The 25,128-nt window shown below is 49.5% G+C and overlaps 1 protein-coding gene across 2 annotated transcripts; it reads right to left on the bottom strand.

Moving 5' to 3' along the window:
• Positions 1-8,228: 8,228 nt before the first annotated feature.
• On the bottom strand, positions 8,229-22,576 carry LOC113586909 (uncharacterized). 2 transcript variants are annotated; one of them, XM_081705587.1, is made up of 3 exons: positions 21,233-22,576; positions 20,604-20,671; positions 8,229-9,157 (listed from the first exon to the last, which is right to left on the bottom strand). In XM_081705587.1, exon 3 carries the CDS (start codon positions 9,116-9,118, stop codon positions 9,005-9,007), a length of 114 nt encoding a protein of 37 aa, XP_081561713.1. In that variant the 5' UTR covers positions 9,119-9,157; positions 20,604-20,671; positions 21,233-22,576; the 3' UTR covers positions 8,229-9,004. The 2 variants fall into 2 exon arrangements, with proteins under 2 accessions (XP_081561713.1, XP_081561714.1); XM_081705588.1 differs by having other exon boundaries at positions 20,604-22,576.
• Positions 22,577-25,128: the final 2,552 nt, after the last annotated feature.

Genomic DNA, 25,128 nt, shown 5'->3' with positions numbered 1-25,128 from the left:
ATGGTGTGTGAGTGTGAGTGTGTGTGTGTGTGTGAGAGAGAGAGAGAAGAGAGAGAGAGAGAGAGAGAGAGCGAGACTACAAGGTAATGAGGTGCAGTGTGAAAGTGCTTCAGTATAAAGGTGCAAATGTGAGACACTAATGTTTTCAGAAGTGAAATTTAAACTGTATGAACAAGGTCTTTCAGAATTTGGGGGTGGTGGGGTTTGCCTTTGTGTTTTGAAGCAGGACTGTTCTGAAGACCTGCAACAAGATTAAAAGGCATTTTCCCTCTGAAAAATATTCGCTGAAGCTCACTGAAGTTACCACAAAAGACTCACTTCACTGTGCAAATTGTATAAAGATGTTTTATTCAAAAGCACTGGGGTAAAATATCTTTATTAGAAAACATTATTTGCACAGAATTCAAGGAAAGATACATTCAAATCAGCCACATTTAGGGCAATCACAAAAGAAAGACATGCATTTATGGTTTAATTAAAGCAACAGAGGGAAAAAAACACATATATACATGAATGTTGGCTTTAGACTGAGTTGTGTTATTGTATGCATTGGACAATCACATTCTCGTCAAACAGCAATCACAGTAATATGTTTTATTAATGAAAACATTTGCATCTCATTTGGCAGGATCATGGCTTATTGGCTCCATGGCTCTCTTGGGACAAATATGCATATTAATGTGTTTCTCCTCATATACTGAAAAAGGCACACAAAACATAGCACTCACATTATTAGCATTGCTAAGAATGATTATAGCAAGTCATTGCCTCAAACTGCAGGTGCAGTGAATATATGAGTATATAGTGTATACAATTTGAAAATAAACCTCCGTATAACAATTTTAATTACTGTGTGTGTGTGTGTGTGTGTGCGCACGTGCAGGTGTGATCTACCACAGTGTATCTAATATTGGAATTACAGTACTTACTGTTACACTTACTAATAATATGTTTATCATATAAACCAGGTGTTAACTAAATCCAAATGTAATATAAACTCTGTGATTATGGTGCACATGGAACTATAGTGTCAGATGTGAGTAGACAGTGCACACAGTCATCTATGAAAGCACATTTAGAGAGAAAGGTAAACGAAGATCTAAAAATCTAAAATATTCAAGACCAGAGATATATGTGACAGATATGTCGTATATATGAGTGTGTCCATGTTGATCTGAGAAGAGCTGAGAGCATCGTGTATGTACATGACGGAAAACCCTCACAATATTATGATTCTGCCTTTGAAAGCGAATCTGGCTGCAAGCACCTTCACCTGAAAACCTCCAGCTTACCAGTTTCCTTTCCCCCAGGTGACTGCTCGTTGGCTCTGCGGAGGGGACCTGAATTGGAGCAAACGATAGCGGGTTGGGCGTGGCCCTCGCTGGCGTGTGATATAAGGTGAGGATACCGTGGTCCAGGATAAGGGGGATTTTTGTCATGCGCGTGTAAGTTGCCCATACATAACTCCTTTATCGCTAGCTCCTGGTCTGCTAAGCTTATCCCAGCTTTAAGACCGCCACACAAGTCTTTCTAATGAGGCTCCCTGGGCCAGAAGGATCCGTTCAAGATGCACGTGGTCGGCATGCCAAACGGAGCCGCCCCAACCTCCGTGCTGCACCTCACACACACACACACACGCGTGCGCTCTTAGTGGAGGGGTCGTGCCTTAACCTCAGCCTGCAGTAGTTCTGCCACACTGAGATGCCTCAGGCACATGGTGGTGCTCTACATCCTTTTGTTTTTCGTTGGTTTTTTATTGTTGCTAGCGTGCCTGTGCCTGTGTGTGTGTGTGTGTGTGTGTGTGTGTGAGAAGCCTCATTAACCTTGAGGCGTGATGATCCGCACGCATGCTGAATCTCGTGTATTGCGCCTCTGTTGCGGCGAGCGCAGTTTCACACAACTCGTTAACTCCTCCTGTAGCTTGTGAGCGCGATTATGGGAAAGGAACACCTCCCCTTCACCGGGGCATCTGGCCACAAGCTGCGGGGCCGTGGATAGGCCTGCAGGTGCCAGTGGGCCCCGTCTTTAATCAACACGAGGGCCATTAGCTACCCAGAGGAGAAGTGGCCTCCCCAGGAAGTAGGGGCACTCCACAACATCACCATGCTTGGTGCGGAGCACCAGCTGGGAAGCCCATCCGAATGCCCAGAACATGCGCCTGCCTCTCAGACACACACCCCCTCTCACCCAAACCGGTGCCCCGGTATTGTTTGGCAGACGGCTGGCGCAGACGGTGCTAACTAGCGTGTCTCCCCTCCCAAGCTGCAGTCTGCGCAACAGCCTGAGGGTAGGAGAGGCCTCGGTGCTCTGGAAAAACGAATCACGTGAATAACAGGAATAATGGGACTTCTGGGATACTCACAGCAGTGTGGAGCTCGTCACGGCCACTGACTTGGGCAGTTGGAGATAATGTAAAAAGAGAGTTGGGGGTGTGGAGAGAGAGAGGAGGGGGGGGGGGTGTGGACAGGCAAAGCGGGCATCAAATCTCTCTCCATCAAAAGACCAAATGAGTGAAAGCGTCTGAAAGGGGGTCCGAGTCAAGCTGAAACAAAGGGGGAATATCCGAGTCACGATTAAAGTCAGCCTCAGACAAAAACAGCGTTAGACAAAAGTGCTGTCTTGTTCAGAATCACTGAAGTCCTTCTTTCGGGAAAATGAGAGGCCATAATGGAAATTTTTTGTGAGACATCTGTGAGACGCAGTCGCTGGCTACGAGAGACTAATGAGAGATGAGGAACACATCTCTCATTTTCTAAAGAGCAAGTCTCCACAAAAAAGGGGCAAGAACCATGAATTAGAATATTGATGTTTTGCTATTGTTTGCACCTACGGGAAGTGGCGGGAGGCAACGGATGGACACAAATTAGCGAACCCCTGCACAAAGTGTAATTAAACGACGCTGGTAAAACTGCCCCTCGCTCGCAAGTTGCAAACCAAGGCTCTTTTATTCAAAATCAGTATTCCACAGAGCTGCTCTCAATACCGAGGAGGGTGTGCATGTGTGTGTTAGAGAGTGAGAAAGACAGGAAGCGAGAGAGAGAGAGAGAGAGAGAGAGAGAAGGAGAGAGAGATCGATCAGTGATTATTGATCAACTCATTTCTGCCAGGTATATCTCAAAGGAATCTGATTAAGATTACACATGTGGTTTAGAGCCTGTGAATTTCATTTGAAGATGTTTGGTATGGCTACTGCAGATGTAATACATTTAGATTGCTTCCAAGCCACCTTAACAATCTCCTGAACATGACTCTCAATCATTCTTAAAAAGCACGCCTGACACAGCCCCAGAGTAGATCACAACAGCGTCAGCGTGGTGTGTGGTCTGGACGGTGGGGTGCTCTCACTCTGGAGTCTTTAGTGCCGGCGTTTTTGTTGGCGTTTACTGCAGATAACAGCGCAAACCCCACACTGCTGGCTCTGAGCCTTAGATCTGCTTTCGTTCAGCTGACTGTGTGCACACAGTGGCTGCGTCTCCGTCTCACACATTTAAAGAGACGACTTCCATAGACGCCCTTGCTGGCACTGAGCAACTGGCACAGACCAGAGTCTGGTCAAAGGGTTTTTTTTTGGCCTTCGTGCATTCGGCGTCTGCGTTTCTGGCGAGCATTTGCATCGCCCTCAGCAAGGGGCTTGCCAGCGCCTGGGCACACAGCATGTGGGCTGGAGGTACAAAGCGCTTGACCTCTCCCAGGTTGGAGAGCGTCAACGTGGACAGCAGCCAGAGTCGCCTGCTAATGCTGTTAGTTCATGGGCCAAAGTCAACTGCCTGAGTTGTATTTCCATTCACCGCTGCTTGGCCAAACTGACATGCACGAGAAAGCTGCCTTCCCTTAACCCCTCACCCTAACCCACTCCTTCCCTTAACCCCTCACGCTAACCCACTCCTTCCCTTAACCCCTCACCCTAACCCACTCCTTCCCTTAACCCCTCACCCTAACCCACTCCTTCCCTTAACCCCTCACGCTAACCCACTCCTTCCCTTAACCCCTCACGCTAACCCACTCCTTCCCTTAACCCCTCACCCTAACCCACTCCTTCCCTTAACCCCTCACGCTAACCCACTCCTTCCCTTAACCCCTCACGCTAACCCACTCCTTCCCTTAACCCCTCACGCTAACCCACTCCTTCCCTTAACCCCTCACCCTAACCCACTCCTTCCCTTAACCCCTCACGCTAACCCACTCCTTCCCTTAACCCCTCACCCTAACCCACTCCTTCCCTTAACCCCTCACCCTAACCCACTCCTTCCCTTAACCCCTCACCCTAACCCACTCCTTCCCTTAACCCCTCACCCTAACCCACTCCTTCCCTTAACCCCTCACGCTAACTCACTACTTCCCTTAACCCCTCACCCTAACCCACTACTTCCCTTAACCCCTCACCCTAACCCACTCCTTCCCTTAACCCCTCACGCTAACTCACTACTTCCCTTAACCCCTCACCCTAACCCACTCCTTCCCTTAACCCCTCACCCTAACCCACTCCTTCCCTTAACCCCTCACCCTAACCCACTCCTTCCCTTAACCCCTCACCCTAACCCACTCCTTCCCTTAACCCCTCACGCTAACTCACTACTTCCCTTAACCCCTCACCCTAACCCACTCCTTCCCTTAACCCCTCACCCTAACCCACTCCTTCCCTTAACCCCTCACGCTAACCCACTCCTTCCCTTAACCCCTCACCCTAACCCACTCCTTCCTTTAACCCCTCACCCTAACCCACTCCTTCCCTTAACCCCTCACGCTAACCCACTCCTTCCCTTAACCCCTCACCCTAACCCACTCCTTCCCTTAACCCCTCACCCTAACCCACTCCTTCCCTTAACCCCTCACCCTAACCCACTCCTTCCCTTAACCCCTCACCCTAACCCACTCCTTCCCTTAACCCCTCACGCTAACTCACTACTTCCCTTAACCCCTCACCCTAACCCACTACTTCCCTTAACCCCTCACCCTAACCCACTCCTTCCCTTAACCCCTCACGCTAACCCACTCCTTCCCTTAACCCCTCACCCTAACCCACTCCTTCCCTTAACCCCTCACCCTAACCCACTCCTTCCCTTAACCCCTCACGCTAACCCACTCCTTCCCTTAACCCCTCACGCTAACCCACTCCTTCCCTTAACCAGCCCCTAACACTAACCTGCCCCTACCCTTAACCTGCCCCTAACACTAACCTGCCCCTACCCTTAACCTGCCCCTAACACTAACCTGCCCCTACCCTTAACCTGCCCCTAACACTAACCTGCCCCTACCCTTAACCAGCCCCTAACACTAACCTGCCCCTACCCTTAACCTGCCCCTAACACTAACCTGCCCCTACCCTTAACCTGCCCCTAACACTAACCTGCCCCTACCCTTAACCAGCCCCTAACACTAACCTGCCCCTACCCTTAACCTGCCCCTAACACTAACCTGCCCCTACCCTTAACCAGCCCCTAACACTAACCTGCCCCTACCCTTAACCTGCCCCTAACACTAACCTGCCCCTACCCTTAACCAGCCCCTAACACTAACCTGCCCCTACCCTTAACCTGCCCCTAACACTAACCTGCCCCTACCCTTAACCTGCCCCTAACACTAACCTGCCCCTACCCTTAACCTGCCCCTAACACTAACCTGCCCCTACCCTTAACCTGCCCCTAACACTAACCTGCCCCTACCCTTAACCTGCCCCTAACACTAACCTGCCCCTACCCTTAACCTGCCCCTAACACTAACCTGCCCCTACCCTTAACCAGCCCCTAACACTAACCTGCCCCTACCCTTAACCTGTCCCTTATATTAACCCGCCCTTTAGCTGCGATCAGGCTGTCAGTTCTACTTCCTTGTGCACTTGGCGAAGCACTTCCAAGCGAGGGCTTCGTGTTAGCGTGAGGGAACTCCGTGGTGCTTTCCTTTTTCATCTTCTGCGCTTTCAACTGGAAATTAAACGTGTTTTGGTCTTATCTTTCAATCCCGCCTGTCTGGCTGGTTATTCCTGACACCTCCTTTAATGGTTTGCCCGGAGAATCGTCACCTGGAAGGCTCCTTAATGCCCACGCTCCGGACGCCTGATGCATGAAGACTCCCCCAAATTGGCAATCAGCAGAGCTCGGCTCAGACCGAACCTGAGCTCAGCGCTGTTCCAGCTCCGGTCCCAACGCCCCCCCCCACCACCACCAGGGCCCTGACAGGTGCTCCCGACAAAATCCATTACAGTTGCAATTACGCAGTCTCGCCTCTAACCCCCTCTTCCTCACAGCCCCACCCCCGCTCTGGCGCTCTATCAGGGGTTGCCATCGTCCGGGGCGCTGCCCGCCTGTCCGTCCCGGTGATTGGCTAATTAGAGGAGCTTAACAAGAGGAAGCTTTAATCTTCATTAGAGAGCGCAGACGGGCCGGGCTGTCAGCGCTGCGGAGAGCGAGCGCCACGGACGAGTGCGGGCGAACCCGCCGCTGCCGCCTCCCGGGCGCTCCGAGCCCGCCTCGCCTGCAGCACGCCTGAAAAATGACGCCCGGACGTGATAAATGCCGCTCAGCGCGTGACACACATCATTTGTGTTCTCATTCTGAAGGAGCAGACAGCCCCTGGGGTTTACAGTCTAATGGGACTCTGGACCAAAAAGATCGGTATAGCTTAACACGTCTTTTTGGTGGGTTTTTTTTCCTCCACAGTCTGCGGTAAGGCCCGCGTGCTGTGCTACGCTCTCTCTGTGCTTCAGTATCGAGATTTTCAACACCGGCACTGGAAAAAAAACGAGCATATTCAGTGGTGCAAGTTAAAACTGTAATTAAATCTTGCCTGCTGTCGTTGTTTAACAGAGCAAACATGTGAAAAATGGTCCCAGTCTGATGCAGCGCGTTCATTTAGTGCCACCCACCTCTAAAAAGTGCAGCTTCTGCGGCAGCGAGAGACGTAGCCAATTAGTGCGGCTGCAAGTAATTAGCAGCCATTTCAAGCTCCTGTTCATTAAATCTCGTCCTTCCCTAGAAAGGGGTCTGCTCTGGTGATACGATAACTCACACGGGAAACAGGTGCCGACCCGGCCGTCTCCCGTCTCCCGTTTAAAGGAGCGGCAGGACCGAATGGGTACCGTTCCACCACAGGAGGAACCGAGAACAAAATGAGAAAATCCCGTCTGATCGGGGCAGAATTAGACCCACTTAAACAGCGGCGCAAAACCCGCCGCGGTTGGGGTTTTCTTAAGATCGAGTGAGTGACAAATGCGCTTTTATTAACGAGCTCCGTTGTTCCGCGGCTCTCCGAGGGCCTTCGTCTGAATATGCAGACGAGAGGAGATTATGCGAAGTTTAAGTCTCCGAGTCCCCCCACCCCCCAACCCCCTTCCCATTTTGTTTCCGTGACATGAGATTTCGGGGCTTCCGTGATCCCGGCCCGCTTCCTGTTGAGAGAGATTAATTGCATGGCGTCGTCCGAGCAGGCGTGGACTGCATAATCACCTCTCCTAATGAGGCCTGTCATTTACTGCCACAATTACTGCTATTTTCAAACCCATTCAAACCCCGCACCCAAAGGCCAAAGTTTTGGTCAGACCCGTTGCCATGGTGAATCCCCCCCTCCCCTTTAATTGAATATATTCATACATGGATGATGAGTTTTTTTTCATACAGGCTTGCAGATTATGCATGCTTAAATGTTCTAAAAATGGTGATAATTGTGGAACTTCACTGGACAAAGTGCGTGACAGAGCCTGGTCTTGCTATTCAGGTGATGGTGTGACTTCTGTGTGTTCAAGACCTAATAAGATGTTGTTGACTTCCGTAACCTTTGGACACGACGGCACCTCCTCCCAGAACACCCCATAAATTACTGCTGCCATTTAAGACCTAATCACATTAACCTTAGAAAGAAACTAGAGACCTGAGAAACTTCCTCTAGGTCACAGGAAGCATGTCTAGAAATAGCCTGCTCATTCATCACCCCTCACTCCTGCCTTGTGTCCTCAGAGATGGTCCCAAACCATTCAGAGGGAACTGAAAACCCCCAGAATCTTGTCTTCTTGGGGGAATGTTCGCGCTTGCGCCTATCGCTAGGCTGCCAGACAGCTCTGGTGTGATATGATTGGTAAGGTCCAATTCACAGCGTGAATAAGCCTTCCCCTTGCCTGATTACATGGTTTGATGTAGTGTCCTAACCATTTCCCAGACACACCTATCAGGAAGAGACAAAAAAAGAAAGAACCCTCCCTCCAACACCCGACCCCCCCCCCCACCCATCCCCCCAGACTTTAATTCAAATTCATGCCACGTCGCCTTCCAAGTTGGGCACAATAATTGAGAGGAAGTCAGGTGAAACTTGCTCAGGGCCAGATTTGAAGTGTTCCCAAGAAATGACAGATGGTGCCCATCCTTTTACCATGGTGGCATTTGAGAAGGGGCACTTGGATCTCCCCAGGGGTTCATAATTACCACGAAAGCAATTAACAAACTGTTGGAGAAGGAAGGCCCCAGAAGCAGGTGTCGGGAAGCACCTCCACTGCAGCCCGCCTCTACCGAAACACTGCACAACAAACTGAAAAGACCTGTAATCACTTTGTAACCATGTAACAATCTCTGATAAAAAATACTATAATCAAATTTTAAACTCAAATAATTGCTCACGGTGGACAGATTCTAATGTTTTTTGAGTTAGTGGTGCACACTGAAAGTTGTTCTATATCTTGGGAGCGGCTGGGGAGGGGTTTAATCTGGTGAACCTTGTTCCTTCACTTTGTGAATGATGTTTAATTTGTTTTATTCTTAGGGGTGTGACGGTTAAACTGAAAGGCCGCCTCCTAGCTGATGAATGAAGGTGTGTGTGCGAGTGTGGTGCAGGATGCGCACTGCAGCCTCTGTGCTGGTCGCTTAACTTGTTTCGGCTGGTACATTTTTCACAAGGAACCCAAGAAAGGAGTCTTTAAGTTCATTCCCTGAGCTGGGCCAAGGGCATGTAAGGAGGCTTTTCGCTGGTGTCTGGTTTCTCTATAACTTACTGAAACACGGGCGCACTCAGTCCTGCTTTATCAGACCTGGGTCTCATAGTCCTGCGGGCGCTCGTCTCCTGCCTCCCTTTTCTTCTTCTTCCGTCGGCAGAGGCCGTGGAGACCGCAGAAGCAGGCGAAGGTGAACTGAGGCATTGCCTACCTGTCTCCCAGACGTGCAGTGCTCCGAGCCACCTGTAGACACACATGGGCAGAGTGTGTGCTGAACATGATGGATCTCTGATACAGGCAAACATCAGGGTGTCTCGGTAGGGACCAGACACTGAATTGTGGACAGGCATCAAGGCGGCTGAAAACCCGGGAGCGCGTGTTTTGGCTTGGCCCCTGTCAACCACCCCCCACCCCCCACCCCCCACCCCCGGAAAATCGGAGGCGCATCAGCGTATGCACAAATCCCGCCGTGGTGCCCCGCGAGGCGTGATGCCACAGAGGCGTGACAAACCCAGGCCCTGGCAAGCCCCGCGTGTTTACTGGCGGCGCATTGTTCTGGGCTGCAGGCCTCAGCTGCTGAGGGGAGATTACGGGCACGGGTCCTGGTCGGCTGCAGGGGAGCTTTGCACCTTGAAGAGCTTTCCAGCGACCGGGCTGGTCCTATCGCATCGCGTGCAGGCCACAATTAACTGGAGTGGCGCCGTGGCCCAGGACTGCGACTCCGGAGAGATCTGGGGGCTTAAGCCTCACTGCAGGGAAAAGAAGTAGGCTGGGCTCATCCACAGATCCCTTCAATAAGCGTCTGAACTCGCTTATGTATATGTATAGGGAGCCAACGATGGGAACTCTTGTGTATGCATGTGGTGGCTTGAAGGAGGATACGGTATGGGTACGTATGCGCGCACGTGTGTGTGTGTGTGTGCACGTTTGGGATAACGTGCACAGAAAAGCAATGTGGTTGACGCATTTGTGAATTCGACTGTGTAAAACCCCAGGAAGTCTCTGCGGTCCCATTACGGCCTTTTCTGGTAATGTTTGAGGGCTCTCCGGCGATAAGAACTACATGTGTAAGAGACTTTCAGCCACCAGCCTCACATTCCCATTTTAGACAAGCGTAAGAGTCTTTACAATCCCCCGGGGTCCCTAGTTTAAAGGTGGAGCTAATGCAGTTGGAGACCCCCATGGTTGGAGCCATCCACAGTCTCCACTGATAGAGCTAAGAGACTTTAGCGTTCTGTCTTAAGAACTTCAGCACCAAGACCTAAAATGAGGACTAATGAAATGTAGAATAAAGCACTTCTCGGTGTGGTGGGAGCGTGCGCTTGGCTTCATTGGCAGAGCAAGGTAACAGAGGGCCAATCAATAGAACAGACTATGTGCTACGTTCACAAATCAAACCTGGAAGGAAATCGATCTTCTCTGGAAAGTTCTCTGCCGAGCATCAGTTTTGAGCTGTGTGGATATCCACCTGCGGTTTTTCTACAGCGCACGTTCGTTATACACGGGCTTTCTCCATCATCACACGAAGGACGGCAGAGGACTAGCGAGGCCACGCGCTGATGAACTGCTGCTGGGCGGAGCACTCGAGCTCCACTCCGGACAGCCCAGGACGGAGCTGAAGGTGCGAGCTGGTACGATTGAGGGGGGAATAAAAACGCTTACCTCCGCCATCGTTTTGCATCGGGGCTGCGGTGAGATGTACTACAAGCATTTGGATTAACAGATCGAAATCAGCGTTGAGTCTCTACAAAAACGCATGGCAGGCGCACACTGGGGTCTCGCGGCGCTGCACACAGACTCGGGCGCATGCGAAGAGGATTACGCTGACTTTTACATTTTTTTTTGTTTTAACATGACCGCATGTAGCTACCGCTCCAAAAGTCAACACCAAACCCCTGTTAAAAACGTGTGCACACACCGCAGGGAAACAGCAACTTAAAGACAAACAGGCACGTGATCACAGACACTGACAGTCCCCCTCATACAGATACACACACTCAAGCGCACGGTCTCTCTCTCTCTCTCTCTCTCTCTCTCTCTCTCTCTCTCTCTCACACACACACACACACACACACACACACACACACACACACACAAAGGATGCTGCGGCCCTCTTATCTGACAGGTTAGCACTCACACTTTGACAAATTAGCCGAGTCTTTCAGGGTCTTACACCATGGTGTGCCCACAGATGTCTACCTGTCTTAAAAAGAAAGAAAGAAAGAATCCCTTTTGGCATCTCTGCATTCTAGTGGACGATACTATTAATATGTTTTTAAAGCAACGAGAGAATCGCCTTAATTTCCGACCGCCTCCCCAAACTCGCACCGCCCCAATCGCACAATAACAAGCAAACATGCGCCACTGCCTGAGAGGAAATACAACATTACCATTTCGCTTTGCATCCGTTTGCTCCCAACGAGTCTAATTAAGGATGAGAGACTGGAGATAAATACTGGAGGCTTCATTAAAAACAACCTGACTCAGCAGCCAGCACTAACGGGGATGTGCGGAGCTTCCTGCTACGGGCACAATTACCAGCCACAGTGTCGCGAGTGCCTCCGGGCACACTGCGTGTGTGTGCGTGCACATGCGCGCACGTGAGAGACATAATCAGGTAGTGTTACTGCCAGTAGTGTCGCACGCCTGCCACCTCCCGCGAGCCATAACGTCCCGAGCGTCAGCAGCGGGACAGCCGCTCCTGTCTGGCAGCAGCCGCGCTTTTAATTACCACATTAAGAGCGTGACTGCACTCCACAGCTCAATGCAAACCGCATTACCAAGATGGATTCACAGTAATGCACGAGCTACTTGTGTTTCCCGGCCAGCAAAATCGAGAGGCTGTGCAGTAATCCACAGTAGCGCGACAGAATGGAGAGAGCGGTTATTACACGCGGGCCCACGTTATACCTGTGCTAATTAGGGAAATCCGGACGCATTAGGCAAAACTCACTTCTAGCGCGCAACACGTACATTTGGCTTGCTACACCGTTCCTTATGACAGAACAGTTGTGTTTTCCCCAGTGATTAACCAGTGTTTGCTCCATCCAGTCTGTTTAACTGTCAGTGTTTGAAGAGTACGCCGAAAAAACCCCCCACCAAACAAAACAAGGCAATCTGCATTAGCCACGTGACTACTGCTCTTCCAGAGACGCATTATGAACAAAATGAACCTTGTAATTGACTAAGATGCATTTTTTGTTCAGTGCTGTGCTCCTTGGTCTTTCCTCAGAGAGTGTGCCCCCTTGTGGATGCGCTGTTCTACATTCTCTCTCCTGCTCACGGTTTTGGTCTTCGCCCCAGGCGTCCCCAGCTGAGCTTCCACTCTGTACCCAATGGCTTTGAAGCCTATGTGACATGGCAGAGAAAAATCACATAGGAATAGAAAGCCATAAAACACAGCAGTGGCCATGTGTGGCGGCGGAGCAACCAGCCAACCAGCCAACCAGCCAACGAACCAGCCAACCAGCTAACCAGCCAGCCAACCAACTAGCCGGCCAACCGGCCAGCCAACCAACCAACCAACCGGCCAACCGGCCAACCAACCAACCAACCAGCCAACCAACCGGTCAACCAACCAACCGGCCAACCAACCGGCCAACCAACCAACCAACCAGCCAACTGGCCAACCAACCGGCCAACCAACCAACCAGCCAACCAGCCAACCAACCAGCCAACCAACCAGCCAACCAGCCAAGCAACCAAGCAACCAACCAGCCAACCAACCAACCAGCCAACCAACCAACCAACCAGCCAACCAACCAGCCAACCAACCAGCCCCGTCCCTGCCAGCATTCAACCATCTCCTGCCCCCAGACATCCTGCACTGGGACACCCCTTCACTTTCCAGACAAGCAGGATTCACAGGTTACCACTGCGTTCCTCCGTCTGTCTGCCGCTGAGAGAAACCCCGCTGTGGCTCGGGGTAGCTGGTGCTGACAAGGAAACTGTGTGAACGGCCCTAAGGAAAAGGGAAGATGCAAGGACTGATGCAGGGAGGGAGGCGCAGCCCGGGTCGCGTCTCCTCAGGGGACGTCTCGTTCTCCCCGCGGGCCGAGACACTGCACTGGCACGCTTGCCGTGGCCAAGCCTTGCTCATTGCCTCTGTCCTGTGTGACTGTCCCACGTTTCTTTCCTCTAAAGATCAGTTCTAACAGAAAACTGCTGCATTTGAGAAAAACTCCCCAGAAGGCATTAATAATTAACGCAGAGACCAGGTAAGACTTCAGCCTGAGTAGCGACTGGCGAAGGCAAACCTGTTTCATTACTCCCTTTTCACCTTTATATCCAAACGTGCCTGTAGTACTTGGCTTTTGTTTCTGGAATACTCTAGACAACAAACAAAGGACTGAAAGATACGGTACAACGGTAATCAAAGGGAAGCTTTGTCACTGGAATGGACTGGCGCACAGAAAAATGGATAACCTAATCCTTACTCCCTATTCTGAGAGAGAGAGTTAAATCCGTCCTCTGTCTTCAACATCCTGGATATGGGAGGTGGCGTTGCGCGCGCGGGGGGGGGTACAGGTGCAGAGGGAAGGTTCAAGGTTTAAGCCGATTTCTGCCATTATCAAGATCTCTGAGAAAAGAGGCGGAAGCCTTATTTATTTATTTAAATCTCAGCAAGACAGGGTGGGAAGTTAAATCCGACAGATTATCCCGACGGTCAAAAATGAAACCAAAGTTTGATCACGGGACTATTACGGCCAACCGTCTCCATAATTTGGACCCGTCATCTTAATCCCTGGGGTGTTTTTGCCTTGCCCAAGTGACAGTTAGCACTGAAGTCCAGCACTGCGGGTCAACTGCGATAGAATTCATTAGCGTCCCTTTCTACCTGCTGATAAAATTCCAGCGTGAATGGGACTAACTTTTCGATCAGGTTATGGCATTTCACAAGAAAAAAAAAAGGAAAAAGATTCATAGACGAGGCCATTGATTGTTTTTTGTCTTGTGCAAGTCAGTCCTTTCAGAGTGCAATGAGAGGGAACGAATGAGCAAACGCAAAGAAGTCGATCCCCTTCGCTTCACCGATCTATTCGGCAGAGAGAAAGAGCGAGAGAGAGAGAGAGAGAGAGAGAGTCTAGTTAAAGACCGAAACATGGCCCCATTGATCAGTGGCGCTTATCTATCTGGAGGCCTGTCTGAGAGGGGGAGGGCGGGATGATGGGTGGATAGGGGGGCTTTGGAGTGTAGAGTGAGTCATACTTTCTTCCAAAAAAAGGGGGAAAAAAAGCCCAGAGAAGTATAACAAAGTCACGCAGGTTATGATGGGTGATCTGTCGTACTGGACCTCTCCTTTCCCCCGGCTGTGGAGGTCGTGAAGTAGTTTGGAACTTTTCCTACAGATTTACATTTGGAGTTGCCTCAGTAACAGACCATCTTCACGTTTATGTCAATATACGTCTATGCAAATCTATGCAAACCCATTTAAAGGTCCAGAAATGGCTAGTTATCTCTGTGTGTTATTTCCCTTTAGGAGGCCGGAGCTCTCCTGCTACCGGAGGATGTCTGTGTGTAGCAACAAATTTCCTTCCCTGATTAACCACATTGCAGTGCCTTAAAACATCCATTTGTTCAAAGGATTCAAGAGCCAATTAAGTTCTTCTACATCTGACATGTAACTAATGACATCTTTGTCTAGAGGCAGTATGTCTGTGTTATCAAGGCAGAAACATTATCGAACACCTGTTTGGCTTCAGCCTCGGAGAAAAAACCAAGAAAGAAAACTCTACAGACCTCTGCCACCGCGTTGAGTCGCTTTACGGTAGGATCCGCACTCCTGATACCAAACTGTTCCACTCAGCAAGCTTCAGTTAAAAATTCCCTTTTAATAAAACACTTTCGAAACCCGTCGCTAATTTTCGGACTTAGGAAGGAAGCGACTGCACCTTTCGCCTCTTTTGCCTTCTGTCCCCGGTGAGCCCCCCGGCCCCCACCTCCCGTCCACAGGTGAGGCCGGAGACAAGCCCCGCCCTCTCTGCTTATGGACAAAATGAAAAGGCCAAAGAGAGAGAAAAAGAAAAAGAGCAAAAGAGGGAAAGAGCTGCAGTTGTCCGCACACAAAGGCGGGAAGCGGGAGCCACACGGGCTGGACAGAAGGGCTGTTTGTGGAGGTGGTATCTAGCTGAGGCATTTGAGGCACCAGGGAGGGGGCGGGAGAGCGTGGGGGGGGGCAGGTATACCTATCCGTCAGTGCCTGGAGTCCGCTCCCGCTGGGCCCTGGCCCGTGCGAACAAAGCGTCCATTCACCGCGCTCACGGTGCTGATTTCTCTCTCTCTCTCTCGCTTTTCTTTTTCCACTCTTCCTTCTCTTTTTACTCCCGATCCCTTTCTTCAGTTCGGAGGCCGGGGTAAACAGCTCTTTGTCATGGCCACGGATACCGATACGTTTGTCGCAAATGAAACTGGGCACTGCCTGTCTATCAAATCGACAAATCGATAAGCGCGGCGGAAATGTAACCAGAGAGCGAGTTTTTTAAGGGCCATTATATCAAGTGGAAAGCAGTTTTCCTGACCCTCCAATGGAGTGGTACTGTTGGTGTGGGGTCAACATCTCCCCCTGTAGGAGGACCATAGAACGCCCCCCACCCGCGTTTTCCTGCCTGCTGAAGTCTCTGTGCAGGATATGGAAAATTGATCTCAAGTCTTAAATAGACGCAGCCGTTTCCTCAAAGCATAACCATTGTCCCTCCTGGTAGTATTCCTTGGCCCTATTCTTCCCAAAGCTCTTTTGAGCGCGTGCATTAGCCTATTGATCAAACTGCACAGCCCATCCCACCCCACCTAATTACACACACACGGTCTATAGAGGAGCGCGAGTGCCGCTTATTAACAGTCACAACATTATTACTCCGGCCCTTTTCACCCGGCAGCTAATCACGCGGCTAGAGCTACCCGGAGACCGAGCCCATGCAAGCACGCCCGGCCGCCCGGGGATTTCGGAACGAGAGAGTGCAAGCGCACACGAGGAGAAATGCAAAATACGAGGAGGATGTACACCGTTTGAGGTGGCGTGGATATCTCATGAAGCCGCTGTTTTCTACCCTATCAACATAGGGATATGCGGATTGACCACACTCGGTGGGGAGGGCTGTGCTACCACAGAATGTGCAAACAGGAAACCCGTCAACAACGATGGACTGGTGATTAAGAGCCACGTTTGTGGGAAGCCGCTTGTTTAACCCATTCCGGATCACCAAAGGTAGACATTCTTACTGCTGCTTTACAACAGGGTCCCTTGCACACACGCACTACAAACTGTGTGAAGAGACCCACGTTCAGTGAGACGCTTCTGTCACGAACGCAAACGATTCTCGGCTGAGCACAGCTCATCAAGGCCAGGGAGCTGCTTCCTTACCTCGTATCCCCGAGTTGTTTTTCCTCTCTGTCACTTTATGGTAATCGAGTCCCCGTGGTGAATACAGAATGCTCTCTTTTTCGCTCTTAACGAGGACATCCTGTCACCCTGTGTAATTTAGGAGACAGGGAGGTCAAGGTGATATCGGAACACAGCATAAGGGAAAAGGGTAGAGGAGCCGGCACACACACCTGCCACGTCCCTTCACGGGGCCACAAAACGGGGCCACTTTTAATCGGGAGCTGCGACGTGAAGCTGCGAGGCCGACGCTGAGTAATTATAATGTTTGCGAGTAGTTGCGAGTTAACAGGGCTTTCCTAACGTAATCCTACCCAGCAGACCATAAGTAATCGTGAGAGGCAATCATTATTTATTGTACCCTGGCATGAGTCAAGTGCCAATCTGCTTCGTTTGGCAGGGACCGTGTCGCTCGCGCGAGGAAGTTCCCCACCAACCGTGGGCACTGTTAACCACGCGAGTAAACAGTTGCGCGCACGCATGTCTTCGCATCCCCCGTGCCAGTGTTACGCAATCCGGAACGGGCAGAAGGGAACAGCGGTAGGCTCGGTAAGAGGAGGAGGAGGAGGAGGAGGAGGAGGAGGAGGAGGAAGGACCGGGGAGTTAAAAAAAAAAATTTTTTAAATAAAAATCGCACTTCTAATCGCGTGGTGACAAATGACGGCACGCTCTGCGTGGTCCTGCACCCAGCTCGTACCAGAGCTCTGACCTCCCGTCGCTCGCCGTCCTGGCACGCGGGTCCGCGCGCGCTCGCCGCGGACGCACTGGCTGCAGGCGATTCATTAATCTTGATGCAGCACCTGCGCCCTGGCCGAGCGCGAGCATCTGAGCTCCCGCCGCCAAATGTCACATTTCATCGGATTAAATTAGCTTTATCTCTGGCAAATGCCTTCCCCCGCGGAGGCGAGAGAGATTTTTCTTCCTTACGCACCTCTGGGAAGAAATGCGGTCTGCAGGCGAGACATCAATATGTATTTATTCACCAACCAAAAGGCGTTAGCATCGAGTTAGCCTAATTGATGGGCGAGGGTCATTACATGTCAAAAGAGAGAACAGATGAATTAAACAGCGAGGAGGTGAGCAGGCTGCGATGAGTTGTAGGCAGGATGAATGGACTCCTGTACTAGAATCCTCTTAGCATGCGTGCGGAGGACGCGAGATCCTCCTTACTATTTTTTTTCTCATTGCTTTTGCTCCACTGTCCATCTCTCACTCGATCACTGACTCGCTCGCTCACGCATCCGCTCAATCATCCACTGCCCCCCCCAGTACGCCCCCGCTCTCGCGCCCTCCCTCACACAGTGATGCAATGGTGGCAGCTGCCGGGTCTGGGGTCCCCCCTCGCTAACACACACACACACACACACACACACACACACACACACACACACACACTGCTCAAGCCGTGGGCATTTTGGCTACATCTATATTTGGGTATCTGCACTATTCCGGGACTTCCATTGTTAGATAACAAAGCTGGTAAATGATTGAAGCTGAGAAGACAGTACAATCAGTAGGCAGGCCTTTGTAGAAAACACACACAACTGAGTCAGATCTTTAATCAGTTTAATCGGTTTAACACGTTTAAACTGATTTCTAGATGTATCCCTTTTTGACCGTCACAGGACAGCCAGACTACATTCATTGCAGAAATAAGGAAAACACCACTGCCGAGTGTGAGGGAGGCGGGTGCAATGGGCTCCACCACGCCCACCTGCCCAGCAACAGTCAACACAGAGCGCTAGAACATGACGTCATTGCGAACCTTCCCAGAACACCAGAACATCACCGCACAAAGATCCAGAAGGCAGAGGATGCCTTTCGAAATGTAGCCAAAATTCACCATCCCATGCAGATCTCTTAACTAGCAAACACACTGCTAAATTCGAGTCATGTTCGGCTGGGTGAACGTGGCCACAAACCAGGTCCTCAAATTCAGCACTGTGAGGGTGTGATGGCACCCTTGAGGACATCTCAGGTGAGAGAGACATGATCGAAAAGATGCTCAAAGAGTGTGTGTGTGTGTGTGGGGGGGGGGGGGGGGGACGACATTGTTTGAGGCAGCTGAAGCTGCCCCCGCAGACCAATCCTGCCCCGGGTGTGGGCTAGAGCAGGATGCAAACTGTTTTCTCTGAACCCAGGGACTCTCTAGTGCCCCCTTTCTGCTGCCCCATCACCCTTTTTTACAGCCCTAATATTTATATGTCTGATTTCAAATGGTCTTTCATATGGTCTAATGTGTCTAATTTCTGTTGGTCTTTAGTTATGTCTTACTACTACTGGAATTTGTTCGGTGTGTAATGATCCTTTAAATAATTCTCTATCCATTCTCTCTGTCTCTCTCTCTCCTCTTCTCTTCTCTTCTCTTCTCTTCTCTTCTCTTCTCTTCTCTTCTCTTCTCTTCTCCTCTCTTCTCTTCTCTTCTCTTCTCTTCTCTTCTCTTCTCTGTCTACCATCTTCCTTTACTCTCTGATTTCAGCCTTTGTATACAACAAACAGGAAAGGACGAGATTCGGTAGACCAGCAGGTTCTGACCCGGCTCTTTATGTCCCCTGTTGGACCACAGTCCATGAGAAACCAGAGCATGCATCCCACTGTATTCTGTCTGGACTAATTTGGCTACTGTCAGTCTACGCTCACAGCAAGTGTATTCTGCCCTCTACGCTTGCACGCACGCACACACACACACACACACACACACACACACACACACACACACACACACACACACACACACACACACACACACACACGCACACTATGTTCCCACATCTCTCAGCAGTGGGGGAATGTGCTCAAAAGAAGAGAATCCTGTTTTTCAGTGTGGAAAATCCACTTTCAGCTCACAGAAGCTGATTCCTTTGGACTCCGTAATACTGTCTGCCGTTCACCATGCTGTTAGAGCTGACTCTTTGCCACTTTAGTCGCTCTTTCTTTTTTGCCTCTGGCTGGTAAAAGCAGAAAAGCAGTAGCAGACCATTCTGTCGGCTCCAAACTTAAGTTCTTGAATCTTTTAATATCTAATAAAACACCCTCCTGGGATAGTTAACATTTCAAGAAAGAGACTTTTTTTTCCGAGCAAAAGAACAAAAAAGACTATCCCACTAATGCAATAAAAGCACAATAGAAGTAGTGCCTCCTGCCAGAGAGCCGGGTAGAGCAAACCAACCATCATCCACCTCTCACGGCAGTCACGCAGACAACAAAGACCATCTATAGGAATTTAAGCAGTGAAAGCATCTCGGCTTAAGGCAGCGTTCTTACGGGCCGGCGAGAGATGAGCAGTGAAGAGTGAGAGGTGGTCAGCACGGTGTTTGTCTGAGATCCTGCCACAGGATGAAGCGAAATCTCCGCTACAAGACACAAGTTTTAAGATACAAGCTAAGCTCCGGGTTAACACATGCTTCAGTAGGCTCTGTTAAATTACATTAGTCACCTTAAGTATTGTATTCTTAACCCCCCCCCACCCCACACACACACGCATGCACGCACGCACATGCTTGGAGCAGCAGTTTAAGGAGATGGAGTTGTACCTTTTCAGCTCAGACCCAGAGCCCTGCCCTAATTTAGCAGGGCACCTATTTCTGTCCAGCCCTGGGGGACTACCTAAATTTGTCATAGTGAATGTTTCACACGGTTTCTAAGTGTTGCACTCTCTGTCTGTCTCTCTCCTTCTCTATCTCTCTTTTGTGTGCGCGAGCATGTGTGTGTGTGTGTGTGTGTGTGTGTGTGTGTGTGTGTGCACGCAACACATATAACGTGGCGGGGGGGGGGGGGGTGTAAGCTACAAGCCTGAATGGGTAATAAGAGAGGTTGTGGAGCCATGGCCAGTGGTTTTTAGCCACAGTGCAGGACCCAGCATTCCATGCCCTCAGGCTGTCTGCATATTGAACCAAAAGATAACGCAATCACACAATCCAGCATCCCAATAACCAACTACACACACGCGTGCGCACACACACTTAATCAGTCTAGCACTGCACCCTCTTCTCACTGGCAAAAGCTTAAATCTGACTTTGCTGTAACACCCCGTCCTGAATCAGAAAACCACGGCATGCTGGTCTAACACTCTTCCCACCAGCACGCAGACCCACACGCTTAGCCAGGGACCGTGTGAAAGCTGGAGCAAGGATTAACACTCTCTAAATTACTCACGCTCTTTAAACAAAAGCAGAAAACACACAGGCACACGCGGCAGAGATGGCACAAGGAAACAAAGACAGTGATCCAGCGGGATATGGTTCCCGTCTGGCTGCGCTAAGAGGGTGTTAGGGAGAGTGGGAGCTCTGTGATGTGTTCAAACGCACTCACCTCAACCTTGCTGCGTCCTTGCAGGAACTGAGAGAAGGATCGGCTCCCAACAGCACAGCTACTGCATACTGAGGCAACGAAGCAGAGAGAGAGAGAGAGAGAGAGAGAGAGAGAGAGAGAGAGAGAGAGAGAGAGAGAGAGAGAGAGTGAGTGAGTGAGTGAGGGAGGGGGGAAGAGAGAGAGAGAGAGAGAAGGAGGGGTGAAGGAAGACAGGGTCTGAAGTAGATGGCCAATCAGTGTGGAAATCAGCGCGGACTGTCTGACGAAACGCCTGTGGATTAGCGGTCTGCAGCTTCCAGTGACTTGGAGGGAGGGAAAAAATGGATAGAATGAGAAAAGGGCCCTGATGAATGAGAGAGAATGAGAGAGGGAGACATTTGAGAAAGAGAGAGAAACAGGAATGAATAGGAGTGAATGTAAAAGAAGGGAAACAGTGCAGTAGTGATGGAGGAAGTGTCCCAGGCGCTGAGCTCTTTGCCGGGTTTAGGATTGCCTGTTAAAGGCTAAAGGCGGGAGACGGAATATTTTTTCCTTTAATCTTGCCTCAGTGTTTTGAGCCGGTATTGAGGGATTAATATTCCCACCTCTCCTCCTCACCCTGTGCTATACAACAACAAAAAAAATCTTACATTGTCCACATTCTCATTGTTGTTCTCTTGGAGCCGCACACAGAGGGGACAGAACAGTGGCACTTGTGCTGGAATCTGGAACTGGCCCTAGCTCTCTGCTCCTGTCTGCCTCCTGTTTGATTCTCCTCAGGGTTCCCTCTCGCTCCCTCTAGCCCGAAGAACATATCGCCACTGGATCATCGAGGACCACGTCTTGGGTGGCTTGCCACCCACCCCTCCCTCTTTTCCCCAGAGATAATACAGCGATTCAGGAAAATGCCACTTCCCGAAAACACCAGGTGTTCTCTCCGGATTGGTGGGCCGGCCCCTCTTCTGGCTTGGTTACAGTGCAGGCAATCTCCAGCTCCAATTATTTTGGTCTCAAAAGCCAGGGAGGACGACGCCCTGGCTCGAAAAGCTCTTTTAAGCCGATGGCTTGGAAAGGAATGAATTTGAATGAAAAGTGCTTTTCAGCGCGTCGAAGTCCTGAGAATTCGACACAATTAGCAGCAGAAAACCGTCCCAAACTCTGCCTTCGGTAGGAAGGGAGAAGTGAAAAACAGTTCCCGAACGGTGAGGCCAAAACGCGGCTGTGCACGTCTAAAAAAAACCCGCTAACATAAAAGTTTTTACAAACAGTACTTTGCGCCCAAGGTGTTTCAGAGGGAAAACAAAGAAAAACGCAAACAGAGGAGCAACGGGTTTTTTTCTTTGTGCAGCTGCCCTGCTCTGTGTCGGCCCTTTTCTTCTCTTTGGCGTTTTGTTCCCGTGTGGAGAGCTCTTGCTGGGATTATCCATCACAGGGACAGGAGGAGGGAGCGCCGAGACGGATCCTGCAGGAGACGCGGCAGGTGCAGCATCTGTCTTGTGCTCGGCGGCCGGACAAAGCTCTCGCCCTGCTCCGTCCTCTCTTCTCCGTCCTCTCTTCTCCCAGCTTGCTGGGTTGCTCATTTTCTCTCCTTCAGCCGTGACTGAACGAGTGGGACACCACGGCGTGGGGGGGAGAGAGAGAGAGGGGGAGAGAAGGAACGAGAGAGAGAGAACGGCATGGTGAAAGAATGGAGGTTTTAAAAAAAAACAGGAGGAGGGTGACATGAAAATGTGATGGAAAAGATGAATGAATTTGTACAGAAGTGAATCGCACAAGCGAGAGAGGGAGAGAGGGAGAGAGGGAGAGAGCGGGGTCTTCCGTCCCACACACACTCCCCCGTGCCTGGGAAAAAGTGTAGGACGCAGCAGAAGGAGGGATGAAGTAGTGGAGGTGGTGGTGATTCAGACGACAGGCTTTCTCATCCTCTTCGTCGCGTTGCTCTCTTTCTGTCTCTCTCTCTCTCTCTCTCTCCCTCTCTTTTTCACTCACCGAGCCTGAAGAAGAGAACCAGCTCATGCTCACCGAGGGTCCTCCCCACTCTCTTTCTCTCTTTCTCTCTCTCTCTCTCTCTCTCTCTCTCTCTCTCTCACACACACACACACACACACGCACACACACGTTCAGTTCATTATAATTCACTGGTTCTTACTGTGACACGCTTCACTAACCCACTCAACGAGAGCAGGCAAAGAGAGACACTGAATTCTAATGCAAGGGAGAGGGAGAGGAGAGAGAGAGAGAGAGAGAGGGAGTGAGAGAGCAAGGGAGTGAAGAGAGAGAGAGAGGGAGAGAGAGGAGGGAGAGAGAGAGAGAGAGAGAGAGAGAGGGAGTGAGAGAGAGAGGGAGAGTGAGAGGGAGTGAGAGAGGGAGAAGAGGAGGAGAGAGAGAGAGAGAGAGAGAGAGAGAGGGAGAGAGAGAGAGAGAAGAGAGAGGAGGAGAGAGGGAGAGTGAGAGGAAGTGAGAGAGGGAGAGAGAGAGGGAGTGAGAGAGAGAGAGAGAGAGAGAGAGAGAGAGAGAGAGAGAGAGAGAGAGAGAGAGAGTGAGATCGGGGAAAGTGTGAGCAGACCAGCAGGTGTCCTCTTTCTCATTTGTGCTCATCTGTCTGAAAAAGTGCCCAGTCTGTCCAGAGTGTGCTCCACTTTGTTCGGTTAGTCCCTCCTTACACAGCCGGGTTCATCTGAATGAAAAATACTCCATTCAAAGACAGGCCACACAGGCTGTTGAGGACAAATAGTCCAACAGCATGACAGAGAAAGAGAGTCTTATGGGTGGTGTTGAGACCAGTGTAGGTTATAGCTGAGTCCCAGTGATTTGTTCTTCAGCTGAATGAGGACAGGATCAGGTAGGGATGGTGAGAGCAAGCACCTGCCTCAGCACATGTGAATGTTCATGTAGTAGGTCTGGGCCCATCACTGTGACCTACCTCAGAGGAACACGTACTCAACTCTCCCAGACACCTGATTGGCTGGTTACTGAACCCCCCTTGCCTGATCCATAGAAACACCATGGACAGCATGTGAGAGCCCAACTTCAGTCCTAAGCAGGGGATAACTTTGGCTTGAGAGCAGATGAGGAAATCTATTGTTACAGGTGTGTTAAGGGATGTTTTGAAACTAATTATTATTTTTCACTTTTGTACGATCGCCTAGTGAGGCCCAGCACATTATGTGAGGGTGTACCAAGCGAAGTTATAAATGTCATTAGATCTGTGAAAACAAAGCTGTCTTTAAATGGGACGGGTTATTAATATTAGTTATTGCTGCAGTAGCACTTCTTTGGATTCACTAATGTTAGTGTTATTGGTATTCACAAGTTAATCAAAGAGCCCACTAGAAATGGAAGAAACTTGAAATTAATTTTGGGCCATATGTAAATCAAAGCTCCATGCAAATTTAGCTTTGAAATTATTATACTGACTAAAGGTTTGCTCACTTAAACAATATCTTTAAGATCCTTGGAGAACAGACTCGGCATCCCAGAGAGTAACACCAAAACAGGCCAAAACAGTTGATTTCCACTCTATTAGAGATATAGCTCCATTTTCCACCTCCTTGGGGGGCTGTATCCCCTAACACAGAGACGCAAAATTATTAATGGAGAAAAATGGAAACATCCGATTTCATTTCATAAGGCATTCATTATGAAGGTAGAGGAATCTGTGATGCTATCTGGTGGTTAATTTACTGTCTCTGTCTTTAAGCTTGGTAGTTTTTTTGGTAGTTTTTATACCATCTATAAGTTTGGTAGTTTTTCTGGTACTTTTTATACTGTCTATAAGTTTGGTAGTTTTTTTGGTAGTGTTTATACAGTCTATAAGTTTGGTAGTTTTTCTGGTAGTTTTTATATCGTCTATAAGTTTGATAGTTTTTCTGCTAGTGTTTATACTGTCAGTAAGTTTGGTAGTTTTTATACTGTCTATAAGTTTGGTATTTTTTCTGGTAGTTTTTATACCATCTATAAATTTGATGGTTTTTCTGCTAGTGTTTATACTGTCAGTAAGTTTGGTAGTTTTTTGGTAGTTTTTATACTGTCTATAAGTTTGGTAGTTTTTCTGGTAGTGTTTATACCATCTATAAGTTTGGTAGTTTTTCTGGTACTTTTTATACTGTCTATAAGTTTGGTAGTTTTTTTGGTAGTGTTTATACAGTCTATAAGTTTGGTAGTTTTTCTGGTAGTTTTTATACCGTCTATAAGTTTGGTAGTTTTTCTGGTAGTTTTTATACTGTCAGTAAGTTTGGTAGTTTTTCTGGTAATCTTTACATCCTTCTTTTTTTTGAGATCTCACAAAATGATTTAATCTATACACTGAATTCTTTGAAAAGTTCTTATTCATTGCGTATGCAGCTTATGAAATCACAGTTTTATCCACCATTTCATCATCTTACCAATCTCTGTAGTAGACTCTGTTTTCCCATCTTGTTGAGAAAATTAATCCTGTCTTTAAATAATTTTTCCAATTAGATCCAGTTCCCCTGTCAATGCTTGTGAAAAGGATGATAAACCAATTAACTAAACATACTGGGAGTGAAAATGTGCAGTCTGTCAA

Source organism: Electrophorus electricus, chromosome 22 (assembly GCF_041902795.1).
Source record: "Electrophorus electricus isolate QZ-2024a chromosome 22, ASM4190279v1, whole genome shotgun sequence".
Lineage (NCBI taxonomy): Eukaryota > Metazoa > Chordata > Actinopteri > Gymnotiformes > Gymnotidae > Electrophorus > Electrophorus electricus.
This window is presented reverse-complemented; position numbering and strand designations above follow the sequence as displayed.